The sequence below is a fragment of the Cherax quadricarinatus genome, unplaced genomic scaffold (assembly GCF_038502225.1).
Source record: "Cherax quadricarinatus isolate ZL_2023a unplaced genomic scaffold, ASM3850222v1 Contig4599, whole genome shotgun sequence".
Taxonomy (NCBI): Eukaryota; Metazoa; Arthropoda; class Malacostraca; order Decapoda; family Parastacidae; genus Cherax; species Cherax quadricarinatus.
The window spans coordinates 3,526-23,339 of record NW_027199625.1 but is presented as its reverse complement, the minus strand read 5'-3'; the positions used below and the strand labels follow the sequence as shown (position 1 = coordinate 23,339).

At 43.0% G+C, this 19,814-nt stretch overlaps 1 protein-coding gene across 1 annotated transcript; it reads left to right on the top strand.

Moving 5' to 3' along the window:
- Positions 1-1,779: 1,779 nt before the first annotated feature.
- LOC138852162 (uncharacterized) lies at positions 1,780-4,042 on the top strand. Its single transcript, XM_070081850.1, has 2 exons — positions 1,780-2,706; positions 2,822-4,042. The coding sequence occupies exon 2, from the start codon at positions 2,948-2,950 to the stop codon at positions 4,040-4,042; it is 1,095 nt and encodes a 364-aa protein (XP_069937951.1). The 5' UTR covers positions 1,780-2,706; positions 2,822-2,947.
- The last annotated feature ends 15,772 nt before the right edge of the window (positions 4,043-19,814 follow it).

The window sequence follows — 19,814 nt, the reverse complement described above, 5'->3', positions numbered from 1 at the left end:
GAATGTTTACAATGGTACCTTGTTGTGGAACTTGTTGTTCCAGGCAGAATGTTTACAATGGTACCTTGTTGTGGAACTTGTTGTTCCAGGCAGAATGTTTACAATGGTACCTTGTTGTGGAACTTGTTGTTCCAGGCAGAATGTTTACAATGGTACCTTGTTGTGGAACTTGTTGTTCCAGGCAGAATGTTTACAATGGTACCTTGTTGTGGAACTTGTTGTTCCAGGCAGAATGTTTGCAATGGTACCTTGTTGTGGAACTTGTTGTTCCAGGCAGAATGTTTACAATGGTACCTTGTTGTGGAACTTGTTGTTCCAGGCAGAATGTTTACAATGGTACCTTGTTGTGGAACTTGTTGTTCCAGGCAGAATGTTTACAATGGTACCTTGTTGTGGAACTTGTTGTTCCAGGCAGAATGTTTACAATGGTACCTTGTTGTGGAACTTGTTGTTCCAGGCAGAATGTTTACAATGGTACCTTGTTGTGGAACTTGTTGTTCCAGGCAGAATGTTTACAATGGTACCTTGTTGTAGGACTTGTTGTTCCAGGCAGAATGTTTGCAATGGTACCTTGTTGTGGAACTTGTTGTTCCAGGCAGAATGTTTGCAATGGTACCTTGTTGTGGAACTTGTTGTTCCAGGCAGAATGTTTGCAATGGTACCTTGTTGTGGAACTTGTTGTTCCAGGCAGAATGTTTGCAATGGTACGTTGTTGTGGAACTTGTTGTTCCAGGCAGAATGTTTGCAATGGTACCTTGTTGTAGAACTTGTTGTTCCAGGCAGAATGTTTGCAATGGTACCTTGTTGTGGAACTTGTTGTTCCAGGCAGAATGTTTGCAATGGTACCTTGTTGTGGAACTTGTTGTTCCAGGCAGAATGTTTACAATGGTACCTTGTTGTGGGACTTGTTGTTCCAGGCAGAATGTTTACAATGGTACCTTGTTGGGGAACTTGTTGTTCCAGGCAGAATGTTTACAATGGTACCTTGTTGTGGAACTTGTTGTTCCAGGCAGAATGTTTACAATGGTACCTTGTTGTGGAACTTGTTGTTCCAGGCAGAATGTTTGCAGTGGTACCTTGTTGTGGAACTTGTTGTTCCAAGCAGAATGTTTACAATGGTACCTTGTTGTGGAACTTGTTGTTCCAGGCAGAATGTTGACAATGGTACCTTGTTGTAGGACTTGTTGTTCCAGGCAGAATGTTTACAATGGTACCTTGTTGGGGAACTTGTTGTTCCAGGCACAATGTTTAAAATGTTACCTTGTTGTGGAACTTGTTGTTCCAGGCACAATGTTTACAATGTTACCTTGTTGTGGAACTTGTTGTTCCAGGCAGAATGTTTACAATGGTACCTTGTTGTGGAACTTGTTGTTCCAGGCACAATGTTTACAATGGTACCTTGTTGTGGGACTTGTTGTTCCAGGCAGAATGTTTGCAGTGGTACCTTGTTGTGGAACTTCTTGTTCCAGGCAGAATGTTTACAATGGTACCTTGTTGTGGAACTTGTTGTTCCAGGCACAATGTTTACAATGGTACCTTGTTGTGGAACGTGTTGTTCCAGGCAGAATGTTTACAATGGTACCTTGTTGTGGAATTTGTTGCTCCAGGCTGAATGTTTACAATGGTACCTTGTTGTGGAACTTGTTGCTCCAGGCTGAATGTTTACAATGGTACCTTGTTGTGGAACTTGTTGTTCCAGGCAGAATGTTTACAATGGTACCTTGTTGTGGAACTTGTTGTTCCAGGCAGAATGTTTACAATGGTACCTTGTTGTGGAACTTGTTGTTCCAGGCAGAATGTTTACAATGGTACCTTGTTGTGGAACTTGTTGTTCCAGGCAGAATGTTTACAATGGTACCTTGCTGTGGAACTTGTTGTTCCAGGCTGAATGTTTACAATGGTACCTTGTTGTGGAACCTGTTGTTCCAGGCAGAATGTTTACAATGGTACCTTGTTGTGGAACTTGTTGTTCCAGGCACAATGTTTACAATGATACCTTGTTGTGGAACTTGTTTTTCCAGGCAGAATGTTTACAATGGTACCTTGTTGGGGAACTTGTTGTTCCAGGCAGAATGTTTACAATGGTACCTAGTTGTGGAACTTGTTGTTCCAGGCAGAATGTTTACAATGGTACCTTGTTGTGGAACTTGTTGTTCCAGGCAGAATGTTTGCAATGGTACCTTGTTGTGGAACTTGTTGTTCCAGGCAGAATGTTTACAATGGTACCTTGTTGTGGAACTTGTTGTTCCAGGCAGAATGTTTGCAATGGTACCTTGTTGTGGAACTTGTTCCAGGCAGAATGTTTACAATGGTACCTTGCTGTGGAACTTGTTGTTCCAGGCACAATGTTTACAATGATACCTTGTTGTGGAACTTGTTGTTCCAGACAGAATCTTTACAATGGTACCTTGTTGTGGAACTTGTTGTTCCAGGCAGAATGTTTACAATGGTACCTTGTTGTGGAACTTGTTGTTCCAGGCAGAATGTTTACAATGGTACCTTGTTGTGGAACTTGTTGTTCCAGGCAGAGTGTTTGCAGAATGTTTTGTAGTGATACTGGTCCTGTGGGGAGCAGCAGCAGGATAATACTGCACCACCTCTCGTGGCCCTTAACAACAACAACAGTTTGGTGTGTGTCATGGGCCCCAACACATGGTGTGTGATTCTCTCCTACTATATCCATTTATCAGTGATGCAGATTACATGGTGAGTTTAAATATGTGGCCTGTAGTTATAACTTTTCTCTTGACATATGCAAGACATCACCATCCCTGTAGAAGCCGTTATTAGATGTACTAGTCATTATATGTTGTTGTTGCAGAAGTACTATGAAGATTCTATGTTCAATAAAGCCTAGAGATAAGGCCTGTGTTTCTATCACAACAATTTATTGAACATAGAATCCTGGGCTACCTGGTGGTGATCCTGCGCTAGACTACATCACAACATGGAGCGTTTACTGAAACCTGAGAGGCTAAACTGTGACCCCAGCTTATCAACGGCTGCTCAGGAATGGAAGCACTGGTTTAAGACTTTCGAAAACTTCTTGGGAGCCCTTCCTAAAGAAGATCTAGATAAACTAAGTCTGCTCATCAATTTTGTGTCACCTAAGATATACGAGGCTATTTCTGAGTGTAATACCTACGAAGATGCTATCAAAACCCTCAAGTCTCAGTATATTAAACCTACAAATGAAATCTTTGCACGCTATCGCCTTGCAACTCGCCACCAGCAGATTGATGAATCCTTAGAGGAATACTTTCAAGCACTGAAAATTTTAGGTAAGGCCTGTCACTTCCAAGCAGTGACAGCTGCTCAGTATTGTGAAGAGTCCATCAGGGATGCTTTTATCAGTGGCCTGCAATCACCAATAATAAGGCAGCGTTTATTGGAGAATAAAACTCTCGACTTAGCCGCTGCCTTTGACCAGGCAAGAGCTCTAGATTCAGCCCAGAAGAATTCTGAAGTATACAGTACCACTCAGCCTTCTCGAGTGGTAAGTGCTGCAATTCCTGACCAAGACTCTTGCAATGAAGTTACTGTGGAACCTGCCTCAGTGACAGCAGCAGCAGGTACGGTGTGTTTCTTTTGTGGTTTTTCAAGACATCCACGTCCAAAGTGTCCTGCTCGTGAAGCAATGTGCCATAAATGCCACAAGAAAGGTCACTTTGCTAAAGTATGTCGTGCTAAGGCATCAACAAGAGCTAGTGCCTCCACACATTCCAGTGATCATGCGACTCTAGCAACAGTGACTTCTGCGGCTACTCCAAATTCACTGTCAAAGGCAGTTGTGAAAGTATTCATCAAAGGAACAGAAGTAGATGGTCTTATTGATAGTGGCAGCTCAGAGAGTTTCATCAACCTTGACTTAGTTAAACGGCTCTCCTTGACTCTACATCACTCATCAGGTACCGTTTCCATGGCATCAACATCTCTCTCTATTCAGACCTTAGGGTTTTGTAAGGTAAATCTCAGAGTTAATGGAAAGGATTATCAAGATGTACATTTAGCTATTTCTGCAGAATTCACAACTGTGCTCTGATGTTATCCTTGGTCAGGACTTTCAGAAGCTGCATGGTAGTGTCACCTTAACATATGGAGGTGAACTGCCTCCTCTTGTTGTCTGTGGACTTAGCACTTTAAGGGTAGACCCACCAAAGCTGTTTGCAAATCTTACCGCGGATTGCCATCCTATATCAGCTAAGTCACGCCGCTATTCTTATGAGGATCGGATGTTCATTGAGAAAGAAACTCAGAGGCTGCTGAAGGAGGGTATTATAGAACCGAGTGATTCCCCTTGGCGTGCACAGGTTGTTGTTGTTAAAGATGGTTATAGGAAACGGAGACTGGCTATCGATTACTCTGAGACAATCAACAAATTTACACTTCTTGATGGGTACCCTCTACCTCGAATTGACGATACAGTGAACAAAATTGCTCAGTACTATGTGTTTAGCACAATTGATCTACAGAGTGCCTATCATCAAGTCCCTATAAGGAATGAAGATAAACCATACACAGCGTTTCAGGCTAGTGATGGCCTGTATCAGTTTACCAGAGTCCCTTTTGGAGTCACCAATGGGGTAGCCTGCTTCCAACGAATTATGGATTCACTCATTCAGGAAGAGCAACTCATGGGAACTTACGCGTATTTAGATAATGTTACCATTTGTGGCAAGACCCAGGAGGAACATGATGCAAACCTTGATAAGTTTTTGGAAGCCGCCAAGAAGAAAAATATCAGTTACAATGAGGAAAAGTGCACTTTTTCAACTAAAAGGCTTAGCATCCTTGGTTATGTAGTGGAAGGAGGTTCAATATTCCCAGACCCTGAACGACTACGACCTCTACGGGAACTTCCAATGCCTCAAGACAAAAAGTCACTCCGAAGAACTCTTGGTCTCTTTGCTTATTACTCACAATGGATCTACAACTATTCAAGTAAAGTCCGCCCATTGAGTGCTACCACATTTCCTGTGACAAAGGAAGCAGAAGCCGCTTTCCATACTCTCAAACAGGACATTGAAAACTCAGTAGTTCAAGCCATTGATGAGTCCCTACCATTCGAAGTGGAAACGGATGCATCTGACATTGCCATTGCTGCAGTCTTATCTCAGGCAGGACGACCAGTAGCCTTCTTTTCGAGAACTTTTCAAGGATCAGAGAAATGTTATGCTGCTGTAGAAAAGGAAGCCCAGGCCATCATAGAAGCAGTTCGCCACTGGAGGCATTATTTAACTGGTAGACATTTCACCATAAGGACTGACCAACGGTCCGTGATGTATATGTTCGACAAGAAGCACAAAAGTAGGATAAAGAATGACAAGATATTACGCTGGAGGATGGAACTATCGTGTTATGACTTTGATATTCTGTACCGACCGGGTCAAGAGAACATCTCACCTGATGCATTCTCTAGGTCCCACTGTGGAGCAGCATGTCATGATTTGCAATCACTCTCAGCTCTCCACAAGGCTTTGTGTCACCCAGGAGTTACACGCCTGTACCATTTTGTCAAATCAAAGAACATGCCCTACTCAGTGGAAGATGTGCGACAAGTGATCAGAGCATGCAGAGTATGTGCAGAGTGCAAGCCAAACTTTCATCAGCCAGAGAAGACTCATCTCATAAAATCCACCCAGCCTTTCGAAAGACTGAATATAGATTTCAAAGGACCTCTACCAAGCACAAATCAGAATAGGTATTTCCTTAACATAGTAGATGAATATTCAAGGTTTCCCTTTGTATTCCCCTGTGCAAATATGGCTGCTTCAACTGTTATTAGTTGTCTTTCACAGTTGTTCTCTATTTTTGGTATGCCAGCTTATATCCATTCAGACAGGGGATCCTCGTTCATGAGTAACGAACTTCAGGAGTTCTTGGCTAGCAAAGGTATTGCCTGCAGCAGAACAACAACTTACAACCCTCAAGGCAATGGTCAAGTGGAGCGGTTCAATGGTACTATATGGAAGGCAGTTACAATGACATTGAAGTCGCGCAATCTACCTATTCAACACTGGCAAACTGTCCTACCTGATGCTCTTCACTCTATTAGATCACTGCTGTGCACAGCTACTAATGCAACCCCTCATGAAAGACTCCTCAACTATTCACGTCGTTCCTCTACGGGAGCCTCCGTGCCCACTTGGTTATGTCATCCTGGACCCGTTCTCCTGAAGAGTCACCGTAGGATGAACAAGACGGATCCTTTAGTGGAAGAGGTAGAGCTCCTGCAAGCTAATCCACATTACGCCCACATTCGCTACCAAAATGGTGAAGAGACTACAGTATCTACAAGACATTTAGCCCCAGTTGAAATCCCAATTAGTGTGGAATCTCAAGATACACCAATAGATGTGAAAGATGCTTCGTTTTCTCCTGGAAAGCCCCTTGAGACTACCCCTATGGAAATAGAGGATTCTGCTCCAGCAGTTAATCAAACCCCGCTGGAAAATATCGAACCTGGTGAAGATGCTCAAGGGCTAGGAAGGTCGGGACGTGTACGTCGCCCACCTAACAGTTTGGGAGATTACTGTCTCTGATATTTTAGAAGGGGGAGATTGTAGTGATACTGGTCCTGTGGGGAGCAGCAGCAGGATAATACTGCACCACCTCTCGTGGCCCTTAACAACAACAACAGTTTGGTGTGTGTCATGGGCCCCAACACATGGTGTGTGATTCTCTCCTACTATATCCATTTATCAGCGATGCAGATTACATGGTGAGTTTAAATATGTGGCCTGTAGTTATAACTTTTCTCTTGACATATGCAAGACATCACCATCCCTGTAGAAGCCGTTATTAGATGTACTAGTCATTATATTTTGTTGTTGCAGAAGTACTATGAAGATTCTATGTTCAATAAAGCCTAGAGATAAGGCCTGTGTTTCTATCACAACAGGTACCTTGTTGGGGAACTTGTTCCAGGCAGAATGTTTACAATGGTACCTTGTTGTGGAACTTGTTCCAGGCAGAATGTTTACAATGGTACCTTGTTGTGGAACTTGTTCCAGGCAGAATGTTTACAATGGAACCTTGTTGTGGAACTTGTTGTTCCAGGCAGAATGTTTACAATGGTACCTTGTTGTGGAACTTGTTGTTCCAGGCAGAATGCTTACAATGGTACCTTGTTGGGGAACTTGTTGTTCCAGGCAGAATGTTTACAATGGTACCTTGTTGTGGAACTTGTTGTTCCAGACAGAATGTTTACAATGGTACCTTGTTGTAGCACTTGTTGTTCCAGGCACAATGTTTACAATGGTACCTTGTTGTGGAACTTGTTCCAGGCAGAATATTTACAATGGTACCTTGTTGTGGAACTCGTTGTTCCAGGCACAATGTTTACAATGGTACCTTGTTGTGGGACTTGTTGTTCCAGGCAGAATGTTTACAATGGTACCTTGTTGGGGAACTTGTTGTTCCAGGCAGAATGTTTACAATGGTACCTTGTTGGGGAACTTGTTGTTCCAGGCAGAATGTTTACAATGGTACCTTGTTGTGGAACTTGTTGTTCCAGGCAGAATGTTTACAATGGTACCTTGTTGTGGAACTTGTTGTTCCAGGCAGAATGTTTACAATGGTACCTTGTTGTGGAACTTGTTCCAGGCAGAATGTTTACAATGGTACCTTGCTGTGGAACTTGTTGTTCCAGGCAGAATGTTTACAATGGTACCTTGTTGTGGAGCTTGTTCTTCCAGGCAGAATGTTTACAATGGTACGTTGTTGTGAAACTTGTTCCAGGCAAAATGTTTACAATGGTACCCTGTTATGGAATTTTTTGTTCCAGGCAGAATGTTTACAATGGTACCTGTTGAAGCAACTTGTTCCAGGCAGAATGTTTACAATGGTACCTTGTTGTGGAACTTGTTGTTCCAGGCAAAATGTGTACAATGGTACCTTGCTGTGAAACTTGTTCCAGGCAGAATGTTTATAATGGTACCTTGTTGTGGAACTTGTTGTTCCAGGCAGAATGTTTACAGAATGTTTTCCACAATGGTACCTTGTTGTGGAACTTGTTGTTCCAGGCAGAATGTTTACAATGGTACCTTGTTGTGGAACTTGTTGTTCCAGGCAGAATGTTTACAATGGTACCTTGTTGTGGAACTTGTTGTTCCAGGCAGAATGTTTACAATGGTACCTTGTTGTGGAACTTGTTGTTCCAGGCAGAATGTTTACAATGGTACCTTGTTGTGAAACTTGTTGTTCCAGGCAGAATGCTTACAATGGTACCCTGTTGTGGAACTTGTTGTTCCAGGCAGAATGATTACAATGGTACCTTGTTGGGGAACTTGTTGTTCCAGGCAGAATGTTTACAATGGTACCTTGTTGTGGAACTTGTTGTTCCAGGTAGAATGTTTACAATGGTACCTTGTTGTGGAGCTTGTTGTTCCAGGCAGAATGTATACAATGGTACCTTGTTGTGGAACTTGTTCCAGGCGGAATGTTTACAATGGTACCTTGTTGTTGAACTTGTTGTTCCAGGCAGAATGTTCACAATGGTACCTTGTTGTGGAACTTGTTCCAGGCAGAATGTTTACAATGGTACCTTGTTGTGGAACTTGTTGTTCCAGGCAGAATGTTTACAATGGTACCTTGTTGTGGAACTTGTTGTTCCAGGCAGAATGTTTACAATGGTACCTTGTTGTGGAACTTGTTGTTCCAGGCAGAATGTTTACAATGGTACCTTGTGGAATTTTTTGTTCCATGCAGAATATTTACAAAGGTACCTTGTGGAACTTTTTGTTCCAGGCAGAATGTTTACAATGGTACCTTGTTGTGGAACTTGTTGTTCCAGGCAGAATGTTTACAATGATACCTTGTTGTGGAACTTGTTGTTCCAGGCAGAATGCTTACAATGGTACCCTGTTGTGGAACTTGTTGTTCCAGGCAGAATGTTTACAATGGTACCTTGTTGTGGAACTTGTTGTTCCAGGCAGAATGCTTACAATGGTACCTTGTTGTGAAACTTGTTGTTCCAGGCAGAATGTTTACAATGGTACCTTGTTGTGGAATTTGTTGCTCCAGGCTGAATGTTTACAATGGTACCTTGTTGTGGAACTTGTTGCTCCAGGCTGAATGTTTACAATGGTACCTTGTTGTGGAACTTGTTGTTCCAGGCAGAATGTTTACAATGGTACCTTGTTGTGGAACTTGTTGTTCCAGGCAGAATGTTTACAATGGTACCTTGTTGTGGAACTTGTTGTTCCAGGCAGAATGTTTACAATGGTACCTTGCTGTGGAACTTGTTGTTCCAGGCTGAATGTTTACAATGGTACCTTGTTGTGGAACCTGTTGTTCCAGGCAGAATGTTTACAATGGTACCTTGTTGTGGAACTTGTTGTTCCAGGCACAATGTTTACAATGGTACCTTGTTGTGGAACTTGTTTTTCCAGGCAGAATGTTTACAATGGTACCTTGTTGGGGAACTTGTTGTTCCAGGCAGAATGTTTACAATGGTACCTAGTTGTGGAACTTGTTGTTCCAGGCAGAATGTTTACAATGGTACCTTGTTGTGGAACTTGTTGTTCCAGGCAGAATGTTTGCAATGGTACCTTGTTGTGGAACTTGTTGTTCCAGGCAGAATGTTTACAATGGTACCTTGTTGTGGAACTTGTTGTTCCAGGCAGAATGTTTGCAATGGTACCTTGTTGTGGAACTTGTTCCAGGCAGAATGTTTACAATGGTACCTTGCTGTGGAACTTGTTGTTCCAGGCACAATGTTTACAATGATACCTTGTTGTGGAACTTGTTGTTCCAGACAGAATCTTTACAATGGTACCTTGTTGTGGAACTTGTTGTTCCAGGCAGAATGTTTACAATGGTACCTTGTTGTGGAACTTGTTGTTCCAGGCAGAATGTTTACAATGGTACCTTGTTGTGGAACTTGTTGTTCCAGGCAGAATGTTTGCAATGGTACCTTGTTGGGGAACTTGTTCCAGGCAGAATGTTTACAATGGTACCTTGTTGTGGAACTTGTTCCAGGCAGAATGTTTACAATGGTACCTTGTTGTCGAACTTGTTCCAGGCAGAATGTTTACAATGGAACCTTGTTGTGGAACTTGTTGTTCCAGGCAGAATGTTTACAATGGTACCTTGTTGTGGAACTTGTTGTTCCAGGCAGAATGCTTACAATGGTACCTTGTTGGGGAACTTGTTGTTCCAGGCAGAATGTTTACAATGGTACCTTGTTGTGGAACTTGTTGTTCCAGACAGAATGTTTACAATGGTACCTTGTTGTGGCACTTGTTGTTCCAGGCACAATGTTTACAATGGTACCTTGTTGTGGAACTTGTTCCAGGCAGAATATTTACAATGGTACCTTGTTGTGGAACTTGTTGTTCCAGGCACAATGTTTACAATGGTACCTTGTTGTGGGACTTGTTGTTCCAGGCAGAATGTTTACAATGGTACCTTGTTGGGGAACTTGTTGTTCCAGGCAGAATGTTTACAATGGTACCTTGTTGGGGAACTTGTTGTTCCAGGCAGAATGTTTACAATGGTACCTTGTTGTGGAACTTGTTGTTCCAGGCAGAATGTTTACAATGGTACCTTGTTGTGGAACTTACCTTGTTGTTCCAGGCAGAATGTTTACAATGGTACCTTGTTGTGGAACTTGTTCCAGGCAGAATGTTTACAATGGTACCTTGCTGTGGAACTTGTTGTTCCAGGCAGAATGTTTACAATGGTACCTTGTTGTGGAGCTTGTTCTTCCAGGCAGAATGTTTACAATGGTACGTTGTTGTGAAACTTGTTCCAGGCAAAATGTTTACAATGGTACCCTGTTATGGATTTTTTTGTTCCAGGCAGAATGTTTACAATGGTACCTGTTGAAGCAACTTGTTCCAGGCAGAATGTTTACAATGGTACCTTGTTGTGGAACTTGTTGTTCCAGGCAAAATGTGTACAATGGTACCTTGCTGTGAAACTTGTTCCAGGCAGAATGTTTATAATGGTACCTTGTTGTGGAACTTGTTGTTCCAGGCAGAATGTTTACAATGGTACCTTGTTGTGGAACTTGTTGTTCCAGGCAGAATGTTTACAATTGTACCTTGTTGTGGAACTTGTTGTTCCAGGCAGAATGTTTACAATGGTACCTTGTTGTGGAACTTGTTGTTCCAGGCAGAATGTTTACAATGGTACCTTGTTGTGGAACTTGTTGTTCCAGGCAGAATGTTTACAATGGTACCTGTTGATGGAACTTGTTGTTCCAGGCAGAATGTTTACAATGGTACCTTGTTGTGAAACTTGTTGTTCCAGGCAGAATGCTTACAATGGTACCCTGTTGTGGAACTTGTTGTTCCAGGCAGAATGATTACAATGGTACTTTGTTGGGGAACTTGTTGTTCCAGGCAGAATGTTTACAATGGTACCTTGTTGTGGAACTTGTTGTTCCAGGTAGAATGTTTACAATGGTACCTTGTTGTGGAGCTTGTTGTTCCAGGCAGAATGTTTACAATGGTACCTTCTTGTGGAACTTGTTCCAGGCGGAATGTTTACAATGGTACCTTGTTGTTGAACTTGTTGTTCCAGGCAGAATGTTCACAATGGTACCTTGTTGTGGAACTTGTTCCAGGCAGAATGTTTACAATGGTACCTTGTTGTGGAACTTGTTGTTCCAGGCAGAATGTTTACAATGGTACCTTGTTGTGGAACTTGTTGTTCCAGGCAGAATGTTTACAATGGTACCTTGTTGTGGAACTTGTTGTTCCAGGCAGAATGTTTACAATGGTACCTTGTGGAATTTTTTGTTCCATGCAGAATATTTACAAAGGTACCTTGTTGTGGAACTTTTTGTTCCAGGCAGAATGTTTACAATGGTACCTTGTTGTGGAACTTGTTGTTCCAGGCAGAATGTTTACAATGATACCTTGTTGTGGAACTTGTTGTTCCAGGCAGAATGCTTACAATGGTACCCTGTTGTGGAACTTGTTGTTCCAGGCAGAATGTTTACAATGGTACCTTGTTGTGGAACTTGTTGTTCCAGGCAGAATGCTTACAATGGTACCTTGTTGTGAAACTTGTTGTTCCAGGCAGAATGTTTACAATGGTACCTTGTTGTGGAACTTGTTGTTCCAGGCAGAATGTTTACAATGGTACCTTGTTGTGGAACTTGTTGTTCCAGGCAGAATGTTTACAATGGTACCTTGTTGTGAAACTTGTTGTTCCAGGCAGAATGTTTACAATGGTACCTTTTTGTGGAACTTGTTGTTCCAGGCAGAATGTTTACAATGGTACCTTGCTGTGGAACTTGTTGTTCCAGGCAGAATGTTTGCAATGGTACCTTGTTGTGAAACTTGTTGTTCCAGGCAGAATGTTTGCAATGGTACCTTGTTGTGGAACTTGTTGTTCCAGGCAGAATGTTTGCAATGGTACCTTGTTGTGGAACTTGTTGTTCCAGGCAGAATGTTTGCAATGGTACCTTGTTGTGGAACTTTTTGTTCCAGGCAGAATGTTTGCAATGGTACCTTGTTGTGAAACTTGTTGTTCCAGGCAGAATGTTTACAATGGTACCTTGCTGTGGAACTTGTTGTTCCAGGCAGAATGTTTGCAATGGTACCTGTTTATGGAACTTGTTTGTCCCTCACTGCCAGCTACACATTGCCTACCCAACAGTAAGCTAAGAAACAGGCAGCCCATCATTAAATAAGGAGATATATGGTGACAAGGTTCAGAACAAGGTACCCAACACCGTCATCAAAATCACGTATAGCACACCCAAACTTTTTTTATATTAAATTTATGTTATATTGATATGTATTTATATGTATAGTAAATAATTACCATATCTCTCCATTAAATTTCTGCAAACTAATTAAGGTGTATTTTTGACAGAGTGAGAGAAGAAATAAGAGGAAGATGGTGGGGCGAGCTTGGTTACTTACTGCTATTGTTGGGGCGTTAATAACAGGTAAGAACGTTTGTTTACTGCCCCCTTTATATCTGTTGTGTCTGTTGACTGTTGTGTCTGTTGCTCTTGTGTCTGTTGACTGTTGTGTCTGTTGACTGTTGTGTCTGTTGACTGTTGTGTCTGTTAACTGTTGTGTCTGTTGACTGTTGTGTCTGTTAACTGTTGTGTCTGTTGACTGTTGTGTCTGTTGACTGTTGTGTCTGTTGACTGTTGTGTCTGTTGACTGTTGTGTCTGTTAACTGTTGTGTCTGTTGACTGTTGTGTCTGTTGCTGTTGTGTCTGTTAACTGTTGTGTCTGTTGACTGTTGTGTCTGTTGACTGTTGTGTCTGTTAACTGTTGTGTCTGTTGACTGTTGTGTCTGTTGACTGTTGTGTCTGTTGCTGCTGTGTCTGTTGACTGTTGTGTCTGTTGACTGTTGTGTCTGTTGACTGTTGCATCAATTGACTGTTATGTCTGTTGACTGTTGTGTTTGTTGACTGTTGTGTCTGATCCCTGATGTATCACTTAATTGTTATGTATGTTGACTGTTGTGTCTGTTGACTGTTGTGTCTGTTTGATGTGTCTGTTGACTGTGTCTGTTGATTGTCTCTGTTGACTGTTGTGAATGTTGACTGTTGTATCTGTTGATTGTTGTGCATGTTGACTGTTGTGTCTTTTGACTGGATCTGTTGACTGTCTGTTGACTGTGTCTGTTGACTGCGTCTGTTGACTGTTGTGTCAGTTGATTGTTGTGTCTGTTGACTGTTGTGTCTGTTGACTGTTGTCTGTTGACTGCGTCTGTTGACTGTTGTGTCAGTTGATTGTTGTGTCTGTTGACTGTTGTGTCTGTTGACTGTTGTATCTATTGACTGCTGTGTCTGTTGACTGTTGTGTCTGTTGACTGGGTCTGTTGACTGTCTGTTGACTGTGTCTGTTGACTGCGTCTGTTGACTGTTGTGTCAGTTGATTGTGTCTGTTGACTGTTGTGTCTGTTGACTGTTGACTGCGTCTGTTGACTGTTGTGTCAGTTGACTGTTGTGTCAGTTGATTGTGTCTGTTGATTGTTGTGTCTGTTGATTGTTGTATCTATTGACTGCTGTGTCTGTTGACTGTTGTCTGTTGACTGTGTGTTGACTGTTGTGTTTTGATTGTTCAGTCTGTTGACTGCGTCTGTTGATTGTTGTGTCTGTTGACTGGGTCTGTTGACTGTTGACTGTGTCTATTGACTGCGTCTGTTGACTGTTGTGTCAGTTGATTGTTGTGTCTGTTGACTGTTGTGTCTGTTGACTGTTGGCTGTTGACTGCGTCTGTTGACTGTTGTGTCAGTTAATTGTGTCTGTTGACTGTTGTGTCTGTTGACTATTGTGTCTGTTGACTTGTCTGTTACTTTTGTGTCAGTTGACTGTTGTGACTGTTGAGTCTTGTGTCTGTTGACTCTTGTGTCTGTTGATTGTGTCTGTTAACTGTTGTGTCTGTTTGATGTGTCTGTTGATTGTGTCTGTTGATTGTTGTCTCTGTTGAATGTTGTGTTTGTTGACTCTTATGTCTGTTGACTGTTGTCTGTTCAGGAGGCCTCGTCACAGACCGGTCCGCGGGGGCGCTGACCCCCGGAACTCTCTCCAGGTAAACTCCAGGTAAACTGCTGTGTCTGTTGATTGTTGTGTCTGTTGACTGTTGTGTCTGTTGACTGTTGTGTCTGTTGACTGTTATGTCTGTTGACTGTTGTGTCTGTTGACGGTTGTGTCTGTTGACTGTTATGTCTGTTGACTGTTGTGTCTGTTCGTTGTTGTGTCTGTTGACTGTTGTGTCTGTTGATTGTGTCTGTTGACTGTTGTGTCTGTTGATGGTTGTGTCTGTTGACTGTTGTATCTGTTGACTGTCGTGTCTGTTGATTGCTGTGTCTGTTGACTGTTGTCTGTTGATTGTGTCTGTTGATTGTGCCTGTTGACTGTTGTCTCTGTTGATTGTTGTGTCTGTTGACTGTTGCGTCAATTGACTGTTGTGTCTGTTGACTGTTGTGTCAGTTGACTTGTGTCAGTTGACTGTTGTGTCTGTTGATTGTTGTGTCTGTTGACTGTCTGTTGATTGTTGTGTCTGTTGACTCTTGTGTCTGTTGAGTGTGTCAGTTGACTGTTATGTCTGTTGACCGTTGTGTCTGTTGACTGTTGCGTCAATTGACTGTTGTGTCTGTTGACTGTTGTCTGTTGACTGTTGTGTCAGTTGACTGTTGTCTGTTGACTGTTGTGTCTGTTGACTGTGTCTGTTGATTGTTGTGTCTGTTGATTCCTGTGTCTGTTGGCTGTTGTAATCTATTGACCTTTGTATCTGTTAAACTGAAAGTTAAGACACTTGTGCAACATCTGGGTATGTTTATTGTAGACGTTTCGCCATCCAGTGGCTTTATCAATACAAATTCTTGGACATAATTGGAAGACAGTAGAACTATATACAATAGATGAGGTAATCAGTCCCTCAGTCTTGGAGGTGGTGTTTACAACACCATGGTTGTAGAGATTCTGAAGCACAGGTAAGGAGACTGGGGCTTATATAGGCGTCAGTGAAAGGGACGTGTAGCTGACGAGGGCATAGTCACTGGTAGGCGGGATTCCTCAGTGGAAGTAGGTCCTGGGGAATCCCGCATACCAGTGACTATGCCCTCGTCAGCTACACGTCCCTTTCACTGACGCCTATATAAGCCCCAGTCTCCTTACCTGTGCTTCAGAATCTCTACAACCACGGTGTTGTAAACACCACCTCCAAGGCTGAGGGACTGATTACCTCATCTTCTGTATATAGTTCTTCTGTTTTCTTATTATGTCCAAGAATTTGTATTGATAAAGCCACTGGATGGCGAAACGTCTACAATAAAGATACCCGGATGTTGCACATGTGTCTTAACTTTCATCTTGTCGGTATTGTATACCATTCTTGTACAATCTGTTAAACTGTTGCGTGAGGTTACTGTTATCTGTTACTGTTATAAAAGATCAGCTCACAGACACGATCACTCGATGAGTTATCTTTATCCTGAGTTAACCTTAAGAACATAAGAATGAAGGAACACTGCAGCAGGCCTATTGTCCTATGCGAGGCAGGTCCAATTCTCCCAACGGCTTAAGCCAATTCCTTAACCTAGTCAGGTCAATCACATTCACTTAAGGAAGGAACACGGCATCTGACCCAGCAGCACAAGCTAGTCAGGTCCAACTCACACCCACTCATGTATTTATCTAACCTATTTTTAAAACTACACAACGTTTTAGCCTGAATAACTGCACTCGGGAGTTTGTTCCACTCATCCACAACTCTATTACCAAACCAGTGCTTTCCTATATCCTTCCTGAATCTGAATTTTTCCAAGTTAAAACCATTGCTGCGAGTCCTATCTACGCTAGATATTTTTAGCATGCTATTTACATCCCCTTTATTTCTGTTTTCCATTTATACACCTCAGTCAAATGCCCCCTGATTCTACGTCTTTCTAGAGAGTGCAGATTCAGGGCCTCAGTCTATCCTCATAGGGAAGATTTCTGATACATGGGATCAACTTTGTCATCCTCCTCTGTACGTTTTCCAGAGCATTTATATCCATTCTGTAATACGGTGACCAGAACTGAGCAGCATAGTCTAAATGAGGCCTAACCAAGGATATATAGAGTTGAAGAACAACCTGAGGACTTCTATTATTTATACTTCTAGATATGAAGCCAAGAATTCTGTTAGCTTTACTGCGAACACTTATGCACTGCCTATGAAAGCAAAAGACTCGGAAGGAGATGCAACATTAAGAACATAAGAACATATGTAAGGAGAGGAGGAGTATGAGGTAATCAGTCCCTCAGCCTGGAGTCGATGTGTTCAGTCCATCAATCTTGTAGAATGTACAGCATAGGGCCGTAGACGTGGCTTATATACTGTAGTGAGGTGAGTTGAAGCAGACGGAGGCGGGGTCATAGTGGTACAATCCACTAGTCGAAGTAGGTCTTCGTCCAAAGGTTGGACAAGTGTTGAAGAATTCTTTGTAACAAGATCCCATGATGCTGCAGTGTCTGACAGTTTTGATGAATGCAGCATCATGGGATCTTCTTACAAAGAATTCTTCAACACTTGTTCAACCTTTGGACGAAGACCTACTTCGACTAGTGGATGGTACCACTATGACCCCGCCTCCGCCTGCTTCACCTCACCTCACTACAGTATATAAGCCACGTCCATGGCCCTATGCTGTACATTCTACAAGATTGATGGACTGAACACATCGATTCCAGGCTGAGGGACTGATTACCTCATACTCCTCCTCTCCTTACGCCTTCCTCTTTGTATTGGACTAATGAAGCCACTGTGTGGCGAAACGTTTCCTGAATAAAGATTCCCATATGGAATCACAGTGAGACCCCCCCAGAGGAAATGATGGGCATTAAAATCGCCAAGTAACAGAAGCGGTGGCCGTAATGATGAAACAATAAAGGCAATATCCAGAATAGATAATGCCCGAGAAGGAGAGAGATATAAAGAACAGAGCGTATACCACCTATGCAAGTGGATACGGGCTGCTGTGTAATGCAGCGAAGTATGAACAAATAGCTGATGGTACGGAATATCAGTGCATAGAAGAAGGGCACTTTCATTAAAGGTCCCATCAGGAAAAGGATCTGTGTCAGCATAGTTGCTGATCCCTGTATTCCCAGTATTATATAGCATAGCATATTAGTATCATCCATGTGCTTTAGATACGAGATCCCTTGTAGGCCTGTGGCTTTGTGTGACGTCACGGGATACAGATGTGTAGGCTCATACCTCTGCCCCGGCCTCACTCGGCGGCAGACCATCCAGGCGAAGACAGGCAAGGCACTGGGCTCCATCCCTCATCTCAGTCTGACAATATAGTTACCATCCTACAAGTGTGTCTACCTTCAACCTACGATATCTCCATTAAAGAACACTTACGATATCTGAAGAATACAATAAATTATAGCCTGAGATGGGAGAGATAACAGCAGAGTGTAATTTTGGTTCCTGTAAGCAAACTCCAACAGGGGAAAACTGGGAGAGTAACATCTGAAGCTCACCCCGATTACCCCTGAGGCCGCATATATTCCACTGTAAATAGGCCATGATTGGCAATGATAAAGATACCTGAAATCCGCAGGTAAGGGTTCCTGTGGACTAGAGGGGTTAGAAAAGTCCACATGCGGAGGCAGCGGAAAATGTTCAAGCAGCGAAGGAACGGTGCACTGTGAAGAAAGGAGTTGTGCAGATGGAGGAGAGGAGTGAGAAGGAACAGAGGGTGGATCAGTGTCCATCGATGGTTTGGTCTCTGCAATATATTCAGAGATTGCTTCAAGTGTTTCGGAATTCAGAGACGCCGTATGGGAGACAATATTGGAGATGGTAGGGGGAAGATGAGTAAAGATTGGAACTGTAATGGACTGTACCAAGGTAGGGGGGGCGAAAGGGTGGAGGGAACTGGAGAAGAAGTGTGGAAGGGGACAGAAGAGGCAGAAACCTGGGAGGTGGCAGAAGAGGAAGAAACTTGGGAGGGAACAGGGGAGGAAGGTACAGTACGAGAAGGAGGGTGAACCTCTACACTTGTAACAGAGCCAGTGAGAGGGGAAGAACCAGGTACAGAGACAGGGAAGGTAAAATGAGGAGGTGGAAGAAGGGAAGGAGGGGTTAAAGGACCTTTTTTTTACTTCTGAGAAGTAGAGGGACGATTGGGAGGAGGTGTTGTATGAGATCTCGTCGATACTGAGGCTTGTGAGGGAGAACACGAAGAAGCGAGAACAGACTGAGGCATTGAAGTAGGGATTTCTGAGCCTAGGACAGCAAAAGAATTAGATACAGGAGTGACTATGGGAGAGGTAACCACAGAGGAGGCTGCAGAAGATGGGACCCCAGAAGTGGGGGGACGTTTTGAAACACGGGAATAAGAAACACGAGGTAGTCTTCCTTGGAGGCAGAGATGAGAAACTGCCATGGCATAAGGGAGACCTTCTGCCTCTTTGAGGTAATGGATTTCCAGCTCATTTAAGTAGACTTGGCAATGCCGAGAGTACGAAGGGTGAGCCTCATGACAATTAAGGCAAGAGAGAGGTCGATTACAAGACGTATTAGAATGGTCATCGGCACCACAGACTGGGCATTCGGCTATAGATCTGCAATATTTCGCTGGATGGCCAAATCGCCAGCAATTTCTACACTGTTGCTGTGTAGGGATCACCTTTCGAACTTGTAACTGATGTCCTGCTACATAAACTGAGGATGGGAGTTCACAGCTCTCAAAAGTTAAACGAGCCACATTGCTAGGGTATCGTCTCCGCCTGCGGGCAGGAAGAACATAAGTGTCTACCTTGAGGATTGGGAGATCTTGGAGTTCCAGCTGTTCAAGAATGTCATTGCCACATGTCTGGAAATTTTGTTGTACTATGGTATGGGGCAGAATGATGGTACCACTACAAGAATTGAGGGAATGATGTTTTTCAATAGTGACAGGAACAGTATCGATGTGGGAAAGAAGAGAAAGATCATGAGCTTGGGTAGCATTCTGTACAGTGATGATGCATGTACCGCTCTTAAGAGCATGAAAAGAAATATCTTTACCAACATGGAGTAGGAGTGCCTTGCCAATACTGTGGTCAGAAAGATAGGTAGTAGAGGAAGTCGGTCGTAAAGTGAAGAATTTAGTCCATTGTGCATTCTGAAACTGAGCGTGGAAAGGGAGTGCAGGACGTGTCGATCTTTTCTGAGAAGAACGAGAAGGTGGAGAAGTATCATCAGCAGGTAATTGTCGTTGGCGTTTAGGCGTGGGACCAGAGTTGGTCTGACGTGAAACGGGCCGGCGATTCTAAAATTGCCACACCGTAGAGGGAGAGGCCGGAACCATAGTCAAAGGAGAGCGGAGGTCAGATAAATCAAAAGAGTCAGTCG

Bases quoted from the DNA above. Each gene is read 5' to 3' on its own strand.
- LOC138852162 (XM_070081850.1), top strand. From the start codon at position 2,948: ATGGAGCGTTTACTGAAACCTGAGAGGCTAAACTGTGACCCCAGCTTA.